Source organism: Eimeria acervulina, genomic scaffold (genome assembly GCF_000499425.1).
Source record: "Eimeria acervulina Houghton genomic scaffold, Eah_scaff126, whole genome shotgun sequence".
NCBI lineage: Eukaryota > Apicomplexa > Conoidasida > Eucoccidiorida > Eimeriidae > Eimeria > Eimeria acervulina.
Window position 1 is genome coordinate 7,229 of NW_013550311.1, and position 17,500 is coordinate 24,728.

The window sequence follows — 17,500 nt, forward strand, 5'->3', positions numbered from 1 at the left end:
CATATATACGAATATGTATATATATATTCATATATATACATATAAATTGAATATATATGAATATATATACGAATATATACAGATATATACGAGTATATACAATTGAAGGCTTGATCACACCGCTGGACATAGCAGCAGCTTCAGCAGCAACAGCATTAGCAGCAGGAGGAGCCGCAGCAGGAGGAGCAGCAGCAGGAGAGGAGAAGAGGAGGTAAAAGAAATAAAAGAGTTAAATTTTATTGCAAAACTCAGGGTCTAAATGAAGACCTGAGAGAGAGAGGTCGCTCCCTCTAGTCATGAGGCCCGCAATATTTTTAATAGGATTTCCTCGCATTTCTCCTGAGTTGAATTTCGTAGGAACGAATTTTAATTTGAGGGTTTTTAAGTGCTGCAGCAAATAATACAACAATAAAGATAAAACTGCTGAAAGAAGCAACCCTCCTGCAGGTGAAAACAAACAAAATGAAGCAAATATCGTCCCAAACAAATAACATAAAGTTCCTAGCCGAAAAAATACAACAGAGCGATGATATGCAGTCTCCATGACTTCAATAACCTGAAATAAAAAAGACAGACAAACAAAAACAAAAATAATAATGTTTAGTTTATCTTTTAATCTATGTAAAACCATTACATATTAATAAATATAATATAATATATTTACCCTTTATTATTTTATTAAATAATCTTTTTTGTTTGCATAATAAGCAAATAAGCAATTTGTCTTTGCTTCATTTGTCTCTCCTTTCACTGCTCTATGTTTGTTTATCTTTATTTTGAATTTCTTTTTTTTTGTCTGTCTTTGTTTGTTTAACTCCACTTTGAATTTCTTTTTCACACTGTGTCTTAGTTCAGACTCAGTTTTTATTTGTTCTCTTTTTCTACTGTATTCTTCATTTGTATATAATGTCTTTGCAGGTATAAGCAAACGAAATAAAGTAATATCTGTCTACGTTGCTGCTGTTTTATTTTTCAGTTTTCCTCTCGCACAACTCACCACTTTGTACGACTCTTCTCCTTGCCCAGTAAGGGCTTTTCCAGGTCCCCAAACGGTGCAAGTAGTGCATATAACAACAACAATGAAGTTAAGACCGAGGGCTCCTGCTGCTGTAAGGGAGAAGATAAGCTGAAAAATCTCAGGGCCCCCCAGTATGCCCTTCTGTAGCTGTACAACTGTTGAAGCAAAACCCCCAAGAAAAGAAGCAAGTGTTGCAAACTTCTTTAATACGTCCATCCAATACTGCAGCTCCATCTGTCTTAGATTCAAGTTCTGACGCGTGAACGCAGCGATCACGTGGGCCTTGTTTGCCTGCAGCATTTTCCCTCGGAATCACTGAAGCCACCAACCTTGAAAAGCAAACAATAATATAATAAATAATAATTCAAAGAAAAAAAGATATTTGAATGATAAACCTATGCATGCAGGAAACAAACTGGTGGCGGTCTGGTTGATGGATATCCCTGAAACGCCGTGCGTATCCGGAGAAACTTCGCGATAAATTGTATCATTTAAAGCGTATTTTAAAAAGCATTAAATGTTCAAAAAACTAAAAAAGAAAATCTTAAATTTAAAACGAAGAAGCGTAAATTTCACACTTAAAACCTTTGCAATCCACCGCTGGTGTTGGCGGTGGTTCAGGTAAGCCGGTGAGGTGTACATACACCTCAGAGCGATAACAATCTTGTATAATCTTCTGCATGAATTCTTTATTTTAAATCGTTTATTAATACTAAACTAGTCATTTCTTTATTTTAGAAAACTTTTCCACGAGATCGAACAGCATTTAATATTCACTCGTACCCCCTGGCCTACTATCGTGCGCCGTAGAACTCTAAGAGCCCGTAGATTTCGTCAACAAGAATTAAGAATATTGAAATAACATTTGTAAATTAAAAATAAAAATCGTAAAAATATAATATAAGCAAAATAAAATCATACAGATCGACGCCTATAATGTCATTTACCTTCCCATCAGCATCTATATGAATTGTCTACATTACCATCACATACTCTATTAATATGCAAATATTCAATTTCCTGTCCTGTTGTGATGTATGTACAGTTGGAGGTACTACGGTCTACTGCTGTAGAATAGCGTATTAGAAAACAGTACAAATAAAAGTACAGACATATATGTATATATATATATATATGTATATCGGCGCAGCAGATATTTATATGTACGTACATGTGAACATATACGCTATATATTAACGTGTATGTGTGTAACTACGCACATGCATTAAATACACACCATATATATACATATATATATATATATATATAAGTGCATACTACGTAGTAGATTTTCTGATACAAATGGATATAATTAATAGGCGTTTGCTACATTTATGTGCATATTATCCATACACTATATATGTATGAATATTCATATATATAATTATTTATATATAATTTCTATATTTTCTAGTAGGAGCAAAACTCTGCTCGATTTGCATTATATTGAATTAAAATTCAGAACATCAACGCGCCGCCAGCAGCAGCACAACGACATTGAGGTGTATCATCAAAAAAGACAAACAAAATTAACACAACGCCCCACAAGAAGAAGCACCTACGCTTCCGCTGGGGATTCAAATAGCATCTATGCATGCATGCATGCATGCATGCATGCATGCACGTGAATGCGCGTTATTTGCATGCAATATATGCGCGCATGTATTGGTGTTATTTGCATGCATAATATGCATGCCTGCCTAATTTGCATGCATGCATGCACTATATTTACATGCATATTATGCATGCATGCATCCATATTATGCATGCAAGAATGCGTGTTATTTACATGCACAATATATATGCATGCATGTATATTGTGCATGCAAGAATGCGTGTTATTTGAATGCATAGTATGCATGCATGCATAATATATATGCATGCATAATGTATATGCATGCATAATATGCATGCATGCATGCATGCACGCTCACGCTCGGCCGGGTTAGCACAGCCGCGCCGCAAAGGTTAAGCGGCATATTTTGTGAAGTGTTTGTTATTTATCTAATAGGGTTTTATTTAAGGGTTTAGTAGGGTTTAGGGTTTAGGGTTTAGGGTTTAGAGCGCCAGCTGGGCGTTCATACAGTCTAGGCGAGCTTGGAGTGTATCGACAGCTCGGTAGACAGTTAAACTTCTTTTTAGTTTTTTTATTTCTGCCTCAACCTCCCTCCGCGGAGCTCCTTCTAGGCTGTCAATACACCCCAATGCCGCTGCAAGGTCCGCTGCAAACATAAATAAAGAATAACTCACAAACAATACACTGCAGCAGCAGCAGCAGCAGCAGCAAAAGCAGCAGCAGCAACGGCAGCAGCCAAAGCAGCTCGCACAGCAGCAACAACAGAAGGAACGCAGCTACAGCAGAAACGCCTAGCAGCAACAACAGCAACTGCAGCAACAGCAACAACAACAGCAGCAGCAACAGCAGCAACAACAACAACAGCAGCAGCAGCAGCATACCGTTGTTTGCATGCATTCGGGCCTGATGAAGCGCCCGTAGGTTTCTAGCGATGCGCTGCATTTCACTTGTTTTATTTTGATTAATTTCTTCTTCAAGATATGAACAAAGAGAAGGTGAATAGGGCGAAACAGAGTAAAAGAAACCCAACACAAAACTAAACAAAGCCGATAAAACGCCGCCCCCCTCAATTATAAACGCAGCTCGCGCACTGCGATCGACAACTTTCTGCAGTTCTTCCTAAATAAAACAAAAAGAATATATACATATATATAAATATAAATAAATATATAAATAAATATATATATATATACATATATATATATTGATATATATAACAATTAAAACAAATATATACAAGCAAACAAGTAAAAAATTATTAAAAGAATTAAAAAGAAGAAATAGACAGCGGTAGAAACGCCGCTGTTAAATAACAAATTAAATAATAAACAACATTTAAATTATATCAACTAAACAATAACTAATAATAATAATAATATGCAGCGAAAACAATAATAACGCCTTATTGTAAATAATAAAAACAAAGACAGAAAATCAAAGACAGCGGAAATGCCAGTGATAGCAAAACGAGAAAAATCAACATGTTTACATTTTATACAATATTCTAATATATATATATACAAATATAATATATATATATATATATCTATACATATATATATATATATACGTATGTATATATTATATATATTATATATACTATATAATATATATAATATATATATATATATACATACAAATAAATGAATGTATATAAATATACGCTAAATTACATATATATAATCTATATAAACATACTTTTAGATGCATATATATATATATATATATACATACAAATATACATTATGTATATAGATGAACGTCAATAAACAAACAAACAAACAAACAAACATAAATAAATAAATAAATAAATAAAAGAGTAAAACCTACAAGAGCAGCTGATGCGGGGAGAAGCGGCTGTTTATCTAAATCGGCGAGGAGAGGCCTCAACGAAGAAATTACAGAAAAAACAACGAAGTCGTCATCTGCAATCTTTATGAAGACAAATAAACAAATTAATTAATTAATAATAAATAAATTAAATTAAATTAATTAATTAGTATGTAAATATATAAATAAATAAATAAATAAATAAAACAAATAAAACAAAGCAACGACAAGCAAACAAAGCAAACAACAAAAGAAAAAAAGAGCACAACAAACGAATAGACAAAGTAATGAAGAAATAAACAAACAAACAAATAAACAAATAAACAAACAAACAAATGAGCAAATAAACAAACAAATAAACAAATAAAGAAATAAATAAATAAATAAACAAACCTCTTGAAGTTCTCTCAATGAAGGCCCCACAGGAAGCTGCCTATACACCGCAGAGTTTAGAGAAGACAGCGCAGCGCCCAGACGAGAAGAAAGTAAAGCGCCATTAAGACGACTAACAAGACCCCCAAACGCCTGCACGCAACAAACCCTAAACCCTAAACCCTAAACCCTAAACACCTAATCCTACGCCCTGTGCTAATCACACTAAGCCCCAAAACCCTAAACCCTAAACCCTAAACCGTGAACAACAGAATAATAAAGAAGATTAAAGCGGAGAGAGAGAGAGAGAAAGTGAGAGAGAGAGAGAGAGTGAGACCAGAACACGGCGAGGGTTTAGGGTTTAGGGTTTAGGGTTTACCTGCTGCATGTCATCAACCTTCTCTTCTAACAAATGAATTTTTTCTTCTGTCTCTGCACCCCACTCCTTCATTTGCTGCTGCTGATTAAACAACTCTAAACTACGTGCCTCTACTAGAGACACCGCAGCCTTCGCCTGCAGCAAACACCTAAACCCTAAACCCTAAACCCTAAACCCTAAACCCTAAATCGTTGCTCCTTCGGTGCAGCTCGCTGAGAAAAATCCACAGTATACGCCCCATACCCTAAACCCTAAACCCTCAACCCTAAACCCTAAATTCTAAACCGTAGTTTACCTGGGCCTCCAGAGCCTCTTTTGCTTCTTGTCTCAGCTGTTTGAATTAAAACAAAAGCACACAGACAAAAACAAAAAAAAGAATTCCTTTTGTGTTTGTTTGTTTGTTTTATTTAAATAAACAAATAAAAATGTTTGAGAGAAATAAACAACGCCAAACAAATGCAGTAAAACGATGTAAAAAGAAACAAGCACAGAATATATATATATTATTATCTATATATATATATAATATGCATATATATATAGATTAAATATATATACATTATATATAATATTCCTATATATCGACTCAGCGAAGACAACATATACACAAAACAAACAAAAACAAACAAAAAACAAAATAAATGAAGACAAAAACAAACAAAAAAGAAAAAGCAAAGGCAAATGCATGCAAACAAACAGAAACACAAAAAAAGACAGAAACAAATAAACAAATAAAGACAAACAAAACAAATAAAATAAAATAAAAACAAACAAAACTAAGACAAGCAAAACAAAGAAAATAAAACAAATAAAATAAAACAAATAAACAAAGCAAAGACAAACAAAACAAATAAACAAAACAAAAACAAACAAACAAAGACAAACAAATAAAATAGACAAATAAAATAAACAAATAAAATAAACAAATAAAATGAAACAAAGAAAATAAAACAAAGACAAACAAAACAAAGAAAATAAAACAAGTAAAACAAAGAAACAAAACAAAGAAACAAAACAAAGAAAATAAAACAAAGAAGGTTATCGAGCAGACAAACTTTGAGAGTGAGTGTTTGCTTGAGAGCAGCAATTTCTTTTTCTTTGTCTTTGTCTTTTTCTTCTTTATCTTTTATTAATTTATTTAAAAGTAAAAGCTGCTGCACAGCTCTCTCATGAATGCCTTCAGCAGACAAACCCTCAAACTCCTTCAACTCTGCAGCAGCAGCAGCAGCAGCAGCAGCAGCAGCAGCAACAGCAGCAACAAAAACAAAATAAATACATTAAAATAAATTAAAATTTAAGAAAATAAACACGAAATAAATAAAAATAAATAAAAACAACGCCTTGATCTTCTCCCCCTTCTTTTTATTCTTTTCTCTCTGTCTCTGTCCTCTCATATATATATAATGTATATATATAATGTAATATATATAATATATACATATATATAATATATATAATATATGTATAATATATATACAACATATTAAATATAGTAGATATACTTTATATATGTATACAATACACGCTACAAATATATATATATATATATGTATGTATATATATATATATATATGTACATATGTACATATATAACTATATACATACTGATGCATTAATATATAATATATATATATTATATTATATATAGAGATATCTATACGAATTTGCAGGAGGCGCAAGCGGAGCAAATGCAGTTTTAAACAAAATAAATAAATAAATAAATAAAATAAAAAATAAACAACAAGACATAAAAAACACACCCTCAGGGCTTGCTGCAGAAGACAAAGCTGCTTCACCTGCTTCTGCTGCTACTGCTGCTGTTGCTGCTGTCGCTGCTGCTGCTGCTGCTGCTGCTGCTGCTGCTGCTGTGCTTGACGCAGCTTCTTCCCCATCTTCCCCCTGCGGCTGCTCCTCGTGCTGCTGCTGCTCCTTCTGTTGCTGTTTCTGCTGTTCGTGTTCGTATTCCTGCTGCTGTTGCTCCTGTTCATCCTCGCCCTGCTGCTGCTGCTGCTGCTGCTGCTGCTCGTGCAGCCGTCGTTCTTCGTACTCGTGGAGGGCCCTACGCAGAGCCTGGCCCTTCGTTTCTAGAGGAGCCTTCTCTGCTGCTGCTGCTGCTGCTGCATCCGTTGCTGCTGTTGCTGATGCTGCTGCAGCCTCTGTTGCTGCTTCTGTTGCATGCGCTGCTGCTGCTACATCCTCCACTGATGCGGCTTCATCTTCGTGTTCTGCTGCTGCTGCTGCTGCTGCTGCTGCTGCTGCTGCTGCTGCTGCGTTTGCCTCTGCTGCTTCTGCTGCTTTCTCTGCTTCGATTGCTGCTCTCCGTCCTGCTGCTGCTGCATCTGCTGCTGCTGCTGCATCTGCTACTATTGCAATTGTTGCTGCTGCATCTGCTGCTGCTGCTGCATCTGCTGCTGCTGCACTTGCTGCTGCTTTTGTATGGTTCCATGCCTCTGCTGCTGCTGTTGCTGCTGCTGCTGGACTTGTAAGAATTCTGTTTGTGATTGGGTTGTGTTGCTGCTGCGTGTCTTCAAGTGCAGCAGCAGCAGCGACAGCTGTAGCAGCAGCAGCAGCTGCTGCTGCTAGGTATTTGAAGCGACGCTTCGCTCTGCCTTTCGTTGGGGCCCCTCCTCCCTTTCCTGCTGCTGCTGCTGCTGCTGTTTCTGCTGCTGCTGAGGACCCTGGCGCAGCTGCACGAGCAGCAGGAGGGTCAGTGGAGGACGAAGCCTGCTTCGGCAGCTGCTGCTGCTTGCTGTCTGCAGCAGCAGCAGCAGAAGGAGCAGCAGCTGCTCTTTTTTGTGCTTCTAATACCCCCTGCCCTTGCGTCTTCGAATCCGTAGTAAAAACTCTCCTCTTAGTTCTCATGCTGTCTCTGTAAGGCCCCAAGTGGAGGCAGACGGGGCCCCCAAGGGGCCCCTTCATGGGGATAAACCCCTTAAAGGGGCCCCCAGAGGGGCCCCCAGAGAGGCCCCTAGAGAGGCCCCTAGAGGGGTCCTTAGAGGGGCCCCTACAGGGGCCACCCAGGGGGCCCAAGGGACCCTTTGAGGGGCCCCCCAGGGGCCCCACTGGGCCCGTAGAGGGGCCCGTAGAGGGGCCCCCCAGGGGGCCCGGGGGGCCCCCCGAGAGGCGTTTAGTGGGGCCCCCTGGTGTAGAGAATATGAAACAGCGGGGGGAGAGAGAAGCCCAGAGGGGCCCCTGAAGAGGCTGCAGACGCAATGAGCCGAGGTGGCTTGCAGCTGCTGCTGAGGGGGGCCCCCAGACCATAGTTGATTGGGTAGAAGGGGGGCCCCCTATAGAAAAGAGAGCGTATGTTTGAGGTGTACAGACAGCTGAGACAGCAAGGAAGAGGAATGCATGCACAGATAAACAGCTAAAAGGGTTTAGGGTTTAGGGTTTAGGGTTTTTCTAATATTTATTACTTCAGAAGACGCAGAGCTGCAGCAAACAAAGAACACAGAAGCCCCAGGGCGATTGGCGGTAAAAGAGTTAAAAAGTTAAAGAAGTAGTTTGTCTGTCTTCTTGTCTATATATCTTTCTTTTTTGTTTTGTTTAATCTATTAATATATCTATTTCTTTGTTTTTATTTATTTCCTTCTTCTTCTTTTTATTGAACTAATGCTGCAGCCTCTTACTCTCCTCCAGACCCCTTTCAGGTGTACGTACACCGCAGAGGGGGGCGGCGAGTTAGCTGAGGCCCCTACCGCGCTGCAGCAGCAAAATAATAAAAATATAATAATAGAATAATTAATATTATATTATAACTCTAGCTGAAAACATATACGCAAGAAGAAATATTTGCTGCACAGCATTCACCCAAGACAACCACCACAATATATCTGTCCTTCAGCGCAGCGGCTTTAGGGTTTAGGGTGTATCCCTAGGGTTTAGGGTTTAGGGTTTAGTGTGTACGGTTGTGGTTTACGGTTTACGGTGTACGGGTAGGGTTTAAGGTTTAGTGTGTACGGCCGTGGTCGAGGGTTTAGGGTGTACGGCTAGGGTTTAGGGTTGAGTGTGTACGGCTAGGGTTTAGTGTGTACGGTCAGGGTTTAGGGTTTAGTGTGTACAGCCTGGATTTAGGGTATAGGGTGTACGGCTAGGGTTTAGGGTTTAGTGTGTACGACGAAGGTTTAGGGTGTACGGTCAGGGTTTAGGGTTTAGTGTGTATGGCGAGGGTTTAGGGTTTAGTGTGTACGGTTAGGGTTTAGGGTTTAGTGTGTACGGCGAGGATTTAGGGTTTAGTGTTTGCTGATGGTCTAGTTTTAGGGTTTAGGGTTTAGGGTTTTAGTGTTCTGTGGTGGAGGCGACAGCATAAGATGCTGCAACCCCTTCATTTTGTAGTCAGTATTAATTTTATTTCTTTCTTCTTCTTTTACTCTCCAGCAGCGGAGCTTAATAACAATTATCTGCAGCAGTGCTGCATGCATCTCTACCCGTACTCGGACCCCAGCAGCTGCAGCAACAGCAGCAGCAGCTGCAGTAGCAGCAGCAGCCGTAAACACTACGAAACCCCAAACCCTAGAGCCTATAAAACCCTTAACCCTAAACCCTATAAAGGCCCCAAACCCTGAATGCTAGGAAGCCCCTCAAACCCTAAACCCTCGCCTAGTCAGTTCCGGCGTCAGGTGCTCAACGAAAAATGAGGGTTTAGGGTTTAGAAAGGAGCTGCGCTAAGGTTGAGGACAGAACGTGGCGAGGGTTTAGGGTTTAGGGTTTGTGCTTTGAGGCGGCTCGCAAGCCGCCTCAAAGCACAAACCCTAAACCCTAAACCCTCGCCACTATGCTGGCTGTGCAGCATAATGAATAAAATATTGTCCACAGCCTCTTTGCATGCGTTCAACCAAACAAAACCCCAGAAAGAAAAACAATATTGCTAAAGCTGATTGAGATATACGGGTTGTACGGTGCAGCATGCAGCAGCTGTACATACACCCCAAGACCACCCCATCAGCAGCAGCAGATTCTTTTATTATATTTTTAATTTATTTATTTGCTTCTGGATTTAATATCTCCGTATTTAGAGGAGGAGATGGCTGACCTTCTACATATTTAATTGATAAAGAATTCACGCAGTGCCGCTCGTTCGTCGAAGTCAGCCTGCAGGGACAAACCCTAAACCCTCATCAAACCCTAAACCCTCATCAAACCCTAAACCCTCAACGAACCCTGAACCACCCCCTCCACCAAAAAATGCGTAGACAGTGCTGGGCCTGTGTCGTCAGCAGCTTCACAAAAAACAACAAGTGGCGGTTAGAGTTTAGAGTTTATTAGGGTTTATTAGGGTTTATTAGGGTTTATTAGGGTTTAGGGTTTAAACAGACCCTTCGCCGTTGAAGACGTGGCCTAAATGGCCGCCGCATGAATTGCAGATTATCTCCCAGCGCCGCATTCCTCCACTCACGTCCAACACAGCTTTCACTTTGCCTGATCCACTCAAACCCTAAACCCTAAACCCTAAACCCTAAACCCTAACCTGATGAAGACATGCGCTCTTTCTCTGGCCGTTTCAAACCCTAAACCCTAAACCCTAGACTGAGGTGAGTGCATCTGATGAAGGTATGCGCTCTTTTTTTGGCCTTTTCAAACCCTAAACCCTAAACCCTAAACCCTAAAACGCAGCCAATCGTAACAATGCCTAGAGGCCTCTTCATTCGTATCTGTCGTTTGATGATGCGCCTGCAGGTCTACCACCACGAATACCCAAGGGAGCGGCAGAGTGTATAAGGAATTATTTAGGGTTTAGGGTTTATAAGGGTTTAGGGTTTATGAGGGTTTAGGGTTTATTAGGCGCACCTTCATAGGCCCTATCAAACGCAGGCCAACCGCAGCCTGACTTGAACTTGCTGCTTGCAGGGAAGAGAGGTGAGAGACACCCGCGGCAAACAAAGAAGCCCGAAGAAGGATAGACGCTGTTATATTCTCCTGCATGCAAAGATAAAAGTACAGCACTTCTTATTCAAATTCAACGCAAGCGCTGCAGTACAGGGGAGACAGGGTTTAGGGTTTAGGCCTTGTTGCCTAGGGCTAGGGTTTAGGGTTTATTAGGGGTTAACGTTTAGTAAAGCTTACCACTCCATGGGGGCTCCGTCGCCTTCTCTCTAAGCACCCGATACTCCTCGCCTGAGGGAAAAGACGCAAAAATATAAGTAATTTGTATGCTGTTTATAGACAGAGGTATTATTAAAACAAATGCTGCATGCACTTGCACGCATACTACTGATTGCAAATTCATTTTAAAAGTTATATTAATTATTATAATATATATACATACATATTTTTATATTTATATATTGTCGAATATACACTTGGAATTCGTACAAGTGCCGCACAACTCAGTAACGTAGTAAGCATTATTCTTAGAGGAGAGTTTCTGTCTCGAACTAATAGCCGTTCTCTTCATTATTTCTCTGCTGTTTCTGTTTTACTGCCTCTGTCCACTAACAGAATTTTAAAATGTCTTTTCAAGCAACACAACAGATATGGATTCTTAAGGCATTTCTTTATCTGCATGCATGCATGTTTGTGTTGTACAAGAGGGGCTAATAATGGTAATATTGGTGCTTTCTTTCTCTGAAACGAGTAAAAAGAAGAAAATAAACAAACAAATCCCTCGGTGAGGCTCCGTACGAGTCAAAATCTGACGCCATTCTTCGTCGGTCTTCTGCTGAAAAGTTGAAGTGGTCATGGCTGCTGCCGTTGAGAATGCTGAGGGAAAGAAGAATAAATGAGAAAGAAAAAACAATTAAAAACAAAAAACCAAGGAAAAAAGACACGTTTTAATGTATTTAAGCATAGATATCTCAACTTTTCCTACGTAACAACAACACCAACAATAAAGCGAAGGAAACTGTAAAAGGATCTGCGCATACACCTGAAGATATTGAAGAAAATTTCAACAAAATAAAGAATATAATTCATATTTAATGTATGATCACTTGAATATATATATATATATATATATATATATATTCATGTATATATATGTGTGTTATTGCAGTGTGTGTTTCCTTGCCTGGGTAGCAGGGTCTGCAGAGTGTTGGCCTTAGTAGAGAGTTTAAAGATGAACTTTTTTGAAGAAAACAAAGAGAGGAAATCCTGGAGGCTAAGAAGAGAGAAAAAGAAGAACAGAGTAAACGCATCGCTCGATCCGCCTACATAGAAGAGGTATCGGCGGTGTTGTCTTTGCAGCTGCTAGGCATTCAGAAGTATTAAAATGGGTTCAAACAGAAGAAAAAACAAAGAAAAGCAGAAAATAAACAAATTAAAACGCTAAATCTTTTACTTCTATCTGGAATATACCTCCTATATAGAACGACTAGCGGCTATGATATAATACAAGGACGGGGCTTTCTAAGAGAAGCTGCTGTGTGTGGCTCTAATCTCCTCATCCTTCAGCAAAAGAAAGGTTAAATTACATTTGTTTTATTGATCATTAATGCAGAACAAATGCATAAATATCTTCTCCAGGGCCTACACAAGCAGGTCTCGCTTAGCCTGTTCAGCGCTGTTTACTGACGGGCGTTTGAAAATGAAAACAGGTGTTGTTTACTAGCGCTTGTTTGTTGTTATAGATCGCTGATCTTAATGCAGCCACCTTCATTTAAAGCGCATTTCTTCATCCAATACTTGTAGAGCCCTGTGTGTTTAGAGAGTGAGACAGAAGACTTTATTTTGTCTGCTTTCTTTGTCTTCCTTTTCTGAATATCTGCAGCTGCGCATCACTTCGATTGCATCGTCTTGGGTGCCGGAAGCGGAGGCATCGCATTCGCAAGAAGAGCGGCAAATTATGGAGCGAAAGTCGCAATAGTTGAACACAGCCGAATGGGCGGCACCTGCGTTAACGTGGGTTGTGTGCCAAAGAAGGTGAATATGCAAGATCTTCAACGCAAATAAACGAAATTTGAACGATCTTTCAAATATTTAAAATATGTTTACTTCATTTGTGCCTTTTACTACACATCGGATAAATTAAACCCGCATTTCCACACTGATCGCCTTCGCGTGTTTCGGGTGTATCTGCAGGTCATGTGGTGCGCTGCAAACGCCTTCGAAAACTTGCACGGTTTAAAACATTTGGGTTTTGAATTTAATGAGCCTCCTCGTTTTAACTGGGAACGTCTTGTGGAAAACCGCGAGAATTACATCAAAAGATTAAACCGTATTTATGAAACAAACCTTGAAAAGTCCCAAGTTGAGCGTTTCTACGGATGGGCGAGTCTTGCCCCCAAGGATGAATCTAAAGACGAGCATGTCGTCCTTGTAAATGCGACAAAAGAAGAGGCAGAAAAAGGCTCACCACCTATTCAGAAAATAACAGCGAAACACGTCCTTGTTGCAACCGGTGCGAGCTTCTATTTCCTGAAGAATAAATGCATGAAATGCTCCAAAATGCTCCCAAAGCAGCCAAACCCAATGAAGTTTGTTTCCGTTTTCCCCCGTCTTTTTTCCTCTTTTTGACGCTCCAACACCCCCTTAGGCCATGCCTAGTTGATTATTTCAACCGAATTACCCCCCTACGATTCCTTTTAGTGGGTCATGCTCTGTGCGTCTTCTTTAGGCGGCCGTCCGACTCCCCTATCCATCCCTGGGGCGTCGTTATGTACAGATAGCGATGGCTTCTTTGGCTTAAAACATCAGCCAAAACGCGTAGGCGTCGTAGGCGCGGGTTATATTGCAGTTGAACTCTGTGGAGTTTTGCAAGCGCTGGGAACGGAGACTCATTTGTTCACCCGACACGCCCGCTCCCTCCGGAAGTTTGATGTCATGATTCAAGAAGAAAACCATAAGAACATGCAGCGGCTAGGTATACAGGTGGGTAGGCTCTAATTGCGGCGTATGGGCACCTGCCTTAGCAGAAACAACCCGCAACACGAGCTAATGTCTTACAGTTTGCCTTTCGAGCGCTGGAGTTTAGGGTATAGTACGAGGACAGGCAGCTTACAGCAGCTACAGCAGCAGCTGCTGCTACGTCGCTTCTGTTGAGATATGAATCTGTGGGTGCAGCATCTTCTGAAGTGTCTGTACACTGGAGGCGTTGCATGCGTTCTTTCAGGTATTCCCCAACAGCATTCCGTCAGAAATTGTTCAAAGTGAAGGATCTCTACATTTACACTTGGAGAACGGCGAGCGCCACGGCCCCTTTGACTGTATAATTAATGCAATTGGACGTACACCCGAAACGCTGCATTTGGGGTTAGAGGCGCTGGCAGTTCAAATGAACGGCAAATATATCAAAGTTGATGAATATCAAAACACAAATGTACCGGGGCTCTTCGCTCTAGGAGACTGCTGCGGAAAGGCAAGCACCACCGAATTGCATGCATGTATGCATGCATGCATCGAATTGCATGCATTTAGATTATCTTGCAGAGTCAGAGGGAAAGGCAGGAAGTGCAGTGTACAAAGAGTTGCCTTCGCGTTTTTATTGGGCTGTATATGGCCCCTTTAAGAAGTCTTAGGGTTTACGGTCTAGGGTTTAGGGTTTAGGGTTTAGGGTTTGTGGTTTGTAACAGGTGGAGTTGACTCCAATGGCTATAGCTGCAGGACGCCGGCTGGCAGACCGACTGTATGGGCAGCTGCCGCATGCAAAGGCAGATTATGATTTTGTTCCCTCTGTTATTTTTGCTCATCCTCCAATTGCCTCCGTTGGCCTCTCTGAAGATCAGGCAGTGCAGCAGTACGGCAGGGAAGACCTCAAGGTACCCCTAAACCCTAAACCCTAAACCCTAAACCCTAACATGCAGTTCTATCTCTCCTGTGGACTTGTCGCTGGCGTTGCAGCAGTCGGGGATAATTTTCTGCTGCTATGCATGCGTGGTTCTGCTGCAGCTGCTGCTCCATGTGCTGCAGCTGCTGTGTGTGCTGCTGCTGCTTGTGCTGCTGCTGCTTTAGCTGCTGCTTCACTTGCTTTGTTGTTGTGTTGGTGCTTTAGATATACGAGGGTAGCTGCGTTAATTTATTCTACGGCGCCTTCCCGATACCCCCGGAGGAAAAACCCAAAACTAAAATTAAACTTATTTGCAGAAAGGCAAGCAGAAAGTCAGAGAAAGAAAAGATCTTGGGGCTGCATTTAATTCTTTATTTTTTGTTGCATTTATATTACTCGTTATTATTATTATTATTAACAATTTATTATTGTTTTATTTGTTATTCTGCATGCATGCAGTCAGAGAAAGAAAAGATATTGGCGCTGCATTTAATTCTTTATTTTTTGTTGCATTTATATTACTCGTTATTACTATTATTAGTTTATTATTCTTTTTATTTATTATTCTGCATGCATGCAGTCAGAGAAAGACAAGATATTGGAGCTGCATTTAATTCTTCATTTTTAGTTGCATTTATATTATTCGTTAATATTATTATTATTATTATTATTAATTTATTATTTTTTTATTTGTTATTCTGCATGCATGCAGTCAGAGAAAGAAAAGATCTTGGGGCTGCATTTAGTTGGATTGGGCGTAGACGAAGTTCTCCAGGGATTCGCAGTGGCAATTAAAATGGTAATAGATTTTGTTTGTTTATATTAATGCTTTTTTATATTTTATTATTTAATAATATATAGATATTTGTGTATATTATATATATAATTTCTGCAATATATATATATATATATATATATTTATTTTGTATATCGGATATACTTTAAATAGTATTTCTCGTTTTGTATTTGTGTTCATATTTATTATAAAGAATAATTATTATATTATACTGTTATAATTGTGTCTTATCTTGCTGCTTTCTTTGTGTTTTTCCGTTTCTTATTTATCTTTGATGCATTAATATACCCTATTTAGTAAATAATTATATTTATATTTATATTCATTATTGCGAATATGTCTTGCTGATTTCTCTGTCTTTGTTTGTTTCTTCAGGGAGCTACAAAAGCAGACTTAGACCGATGCGTAGCAATACACCCCACAGCAGCAGAAGAAGTTGTTACGCTGCCGCCTTGGGGCTTGAGCGACCTCTAAACCCTAAACCCTAAACCCTAGCAACACATTTGTATACCCTCGCTTATTAAACCCTCTTCCCTCCTTTTCTTGCTAAACTGGCAACGACAACAACTCCAAAGAAAATCAATCTATACGCAAACGCTAAACCCTAAAACCCTAAACCCCAAACCCTAAAATCCTAAACCATCAACCCTACCCCCACCCCCCAAACCCTAAACCCTAGACGCTAAGCACTAAACCCTTAGGATTGGTTTGAAGGGCCGCAAGCGGAGTTCTTCGCTTGCAAAAGCAAAAGAAAAGAAAATTAATGATAGACCCTCACACACCTACACGTACACCCAACAACAACCAACTTTACCGCCCACCAAAGTTTGCAGTATTCACACAGCCAGCGACACTCCACTGCACCAACTAACGCTAATAATAATAATATATATACATATATATATATATATATACATACACTTGAAACCATGAATGGGCCTATATATCAACTCGGGCCCCAGGAGGAGGGCCCACAATGACATCTATAAATATATATATGTATATAAATATATATAATATATATTATATATTTATATATATACATATATATGCACGCACACATACATGCGTGGTTGTTTATATGGTTGGTGCCGCATCTGCGGCGACTCTAAATAATAAATAAACACATCTACATACACGTATAAATGTAAAGTAATAATAATAATAATAATATTAATTATTATTATTACTTACTAAATGCATGCATGCTAGGTGAACGTACACTGCGGGGAGAGCTGCCTCAATGCATTGGGGTGCATGCAGAGTTTGGTGTATGCAATTCGTTAAAACAAATATCAATAAAAGATATATATATTTATATATATAAATATATATAAATATATAAGTATATAAATATATAAATATATAAACATAATTAATAAAAGAAAAATGCAATTCTTTTAAAGACTGCAAATATATCACACATATATATTGCATTCATACATACACCCAACTGGGGTGTACGTACAGTTAGCTACAAAACTTAAGAACTCCTGCTCCGCCTGTTTGCGGCCTTGGAGTAATAATAAATGAAATAATACATCAAGACGAAATAAATCTAAATTAAAAGAAATATATATATACATATATATACATATATATGTATATATAGATATATATGTACATATATATATATATATATATATTATATATATTATATATGTATGTACATATATATCTATTATAAATATGCCAGCATAAGCTCGGCAATATAAATGCATGCATACAAACAACCCCGTGCAGGCCTCGCCGTTGGTTGCTGCAGTGTACGTACACTCCAATGCAGCTAAAGAAGACAAGCAAGAGAAAGATAAATAAAGATAAGCATC

The 17,500-nt window shown here is 39.2% G+C and overlaps 4 protein-coding genes across 4 annotated transcripts; 1 reads left to right on the plus strand and 3 right to left on the minus strand.

Moving 5' to 3' along the window:
* Positions 1-229: 229 nt before the first annotated feature.
* EAH_00018940 (hypothetical protein, conserved) lies at positions 230-1,318 on the minus strand (the record flags this gene model as incomplete). Its single annotated transcript, XM_013397391.1, has 2 exons — positions 230-388; positions 998-1,318. The coding sequence occupies 2 exons, from the start codon at positions 1,316-1,318 to the stop codon at positions 230-232; spliced, it is 480 nt and encodes a 159-aa protein (XP_013252845.1).
* Positions 1,319-3,076: 1,758 nt separating this feature from the next.
* EAH_00018950 (hypothetical protein, conserved) lies at positions 3,077-8,436 on the minus strand (the record flags this gene model as incomplete). The annotated part of the gene is made up of 6 exons (XM_013397392.1): positions 3,077-3,240; positions 3,686-3,713; positions 4,818-4,949; positions 5,176-5,310; positions 6,231-6,385; positions 6,936-8,436. 6 exons carry the CDS (start codon positions 8,434-8,436, stop codon positions 3,077-3,079), a joined length of 2,115 nt encoding a protein of 704 aa, XP_013252846.1.
* Positions 8,437-10,218: 1,782 nt separating this feature from the next.
* Positions 10,219-11,854, minus strand: EAH_00018960 (selR domain-containing protein, putative; the record flags this gene model as incomplete). Its single annotated transcript, XM_013397393.1, has 5 exons — positions 10,219-10,266; positions 10,571-10,593; positions 10,963-11,091; positions 11,239-11,289; positions 11,797-11,854. 5 exons carry the CDS (start codon positions 11,852-11,854, stop codon positions 10,219-10,221), a joined length of 309 nt encoding a protein of 102 aa, XP_013252847.1.
* A 1,136-nt stretch (positions 11,855-12,990) lies between these two features.
* On the plus strand, positions 12,991-16,145 carry EAH_00018970 (glutathione reductase, putative; the record flags this gene model as incomplete). The annotated part of the gene is made up of 7 exons (XM_013397394.1): positions 12,991-13,032; positions 13,192-13,510; positions 13,727-13,980; positions 14,222-14,428; positions 14,682-14,867; positions 15,588-15,674; positions 16,047-16,145. 7 exons carry the CDS (start codon positions 12,991-12,993, stop codon positions 16,143-16,145), a joined length of 1,194 nt encoding a protein of 397 aa, XP_013252848.1.
* Positions 16,146-17,500: the final 1,355 nt, after the last annotated feature.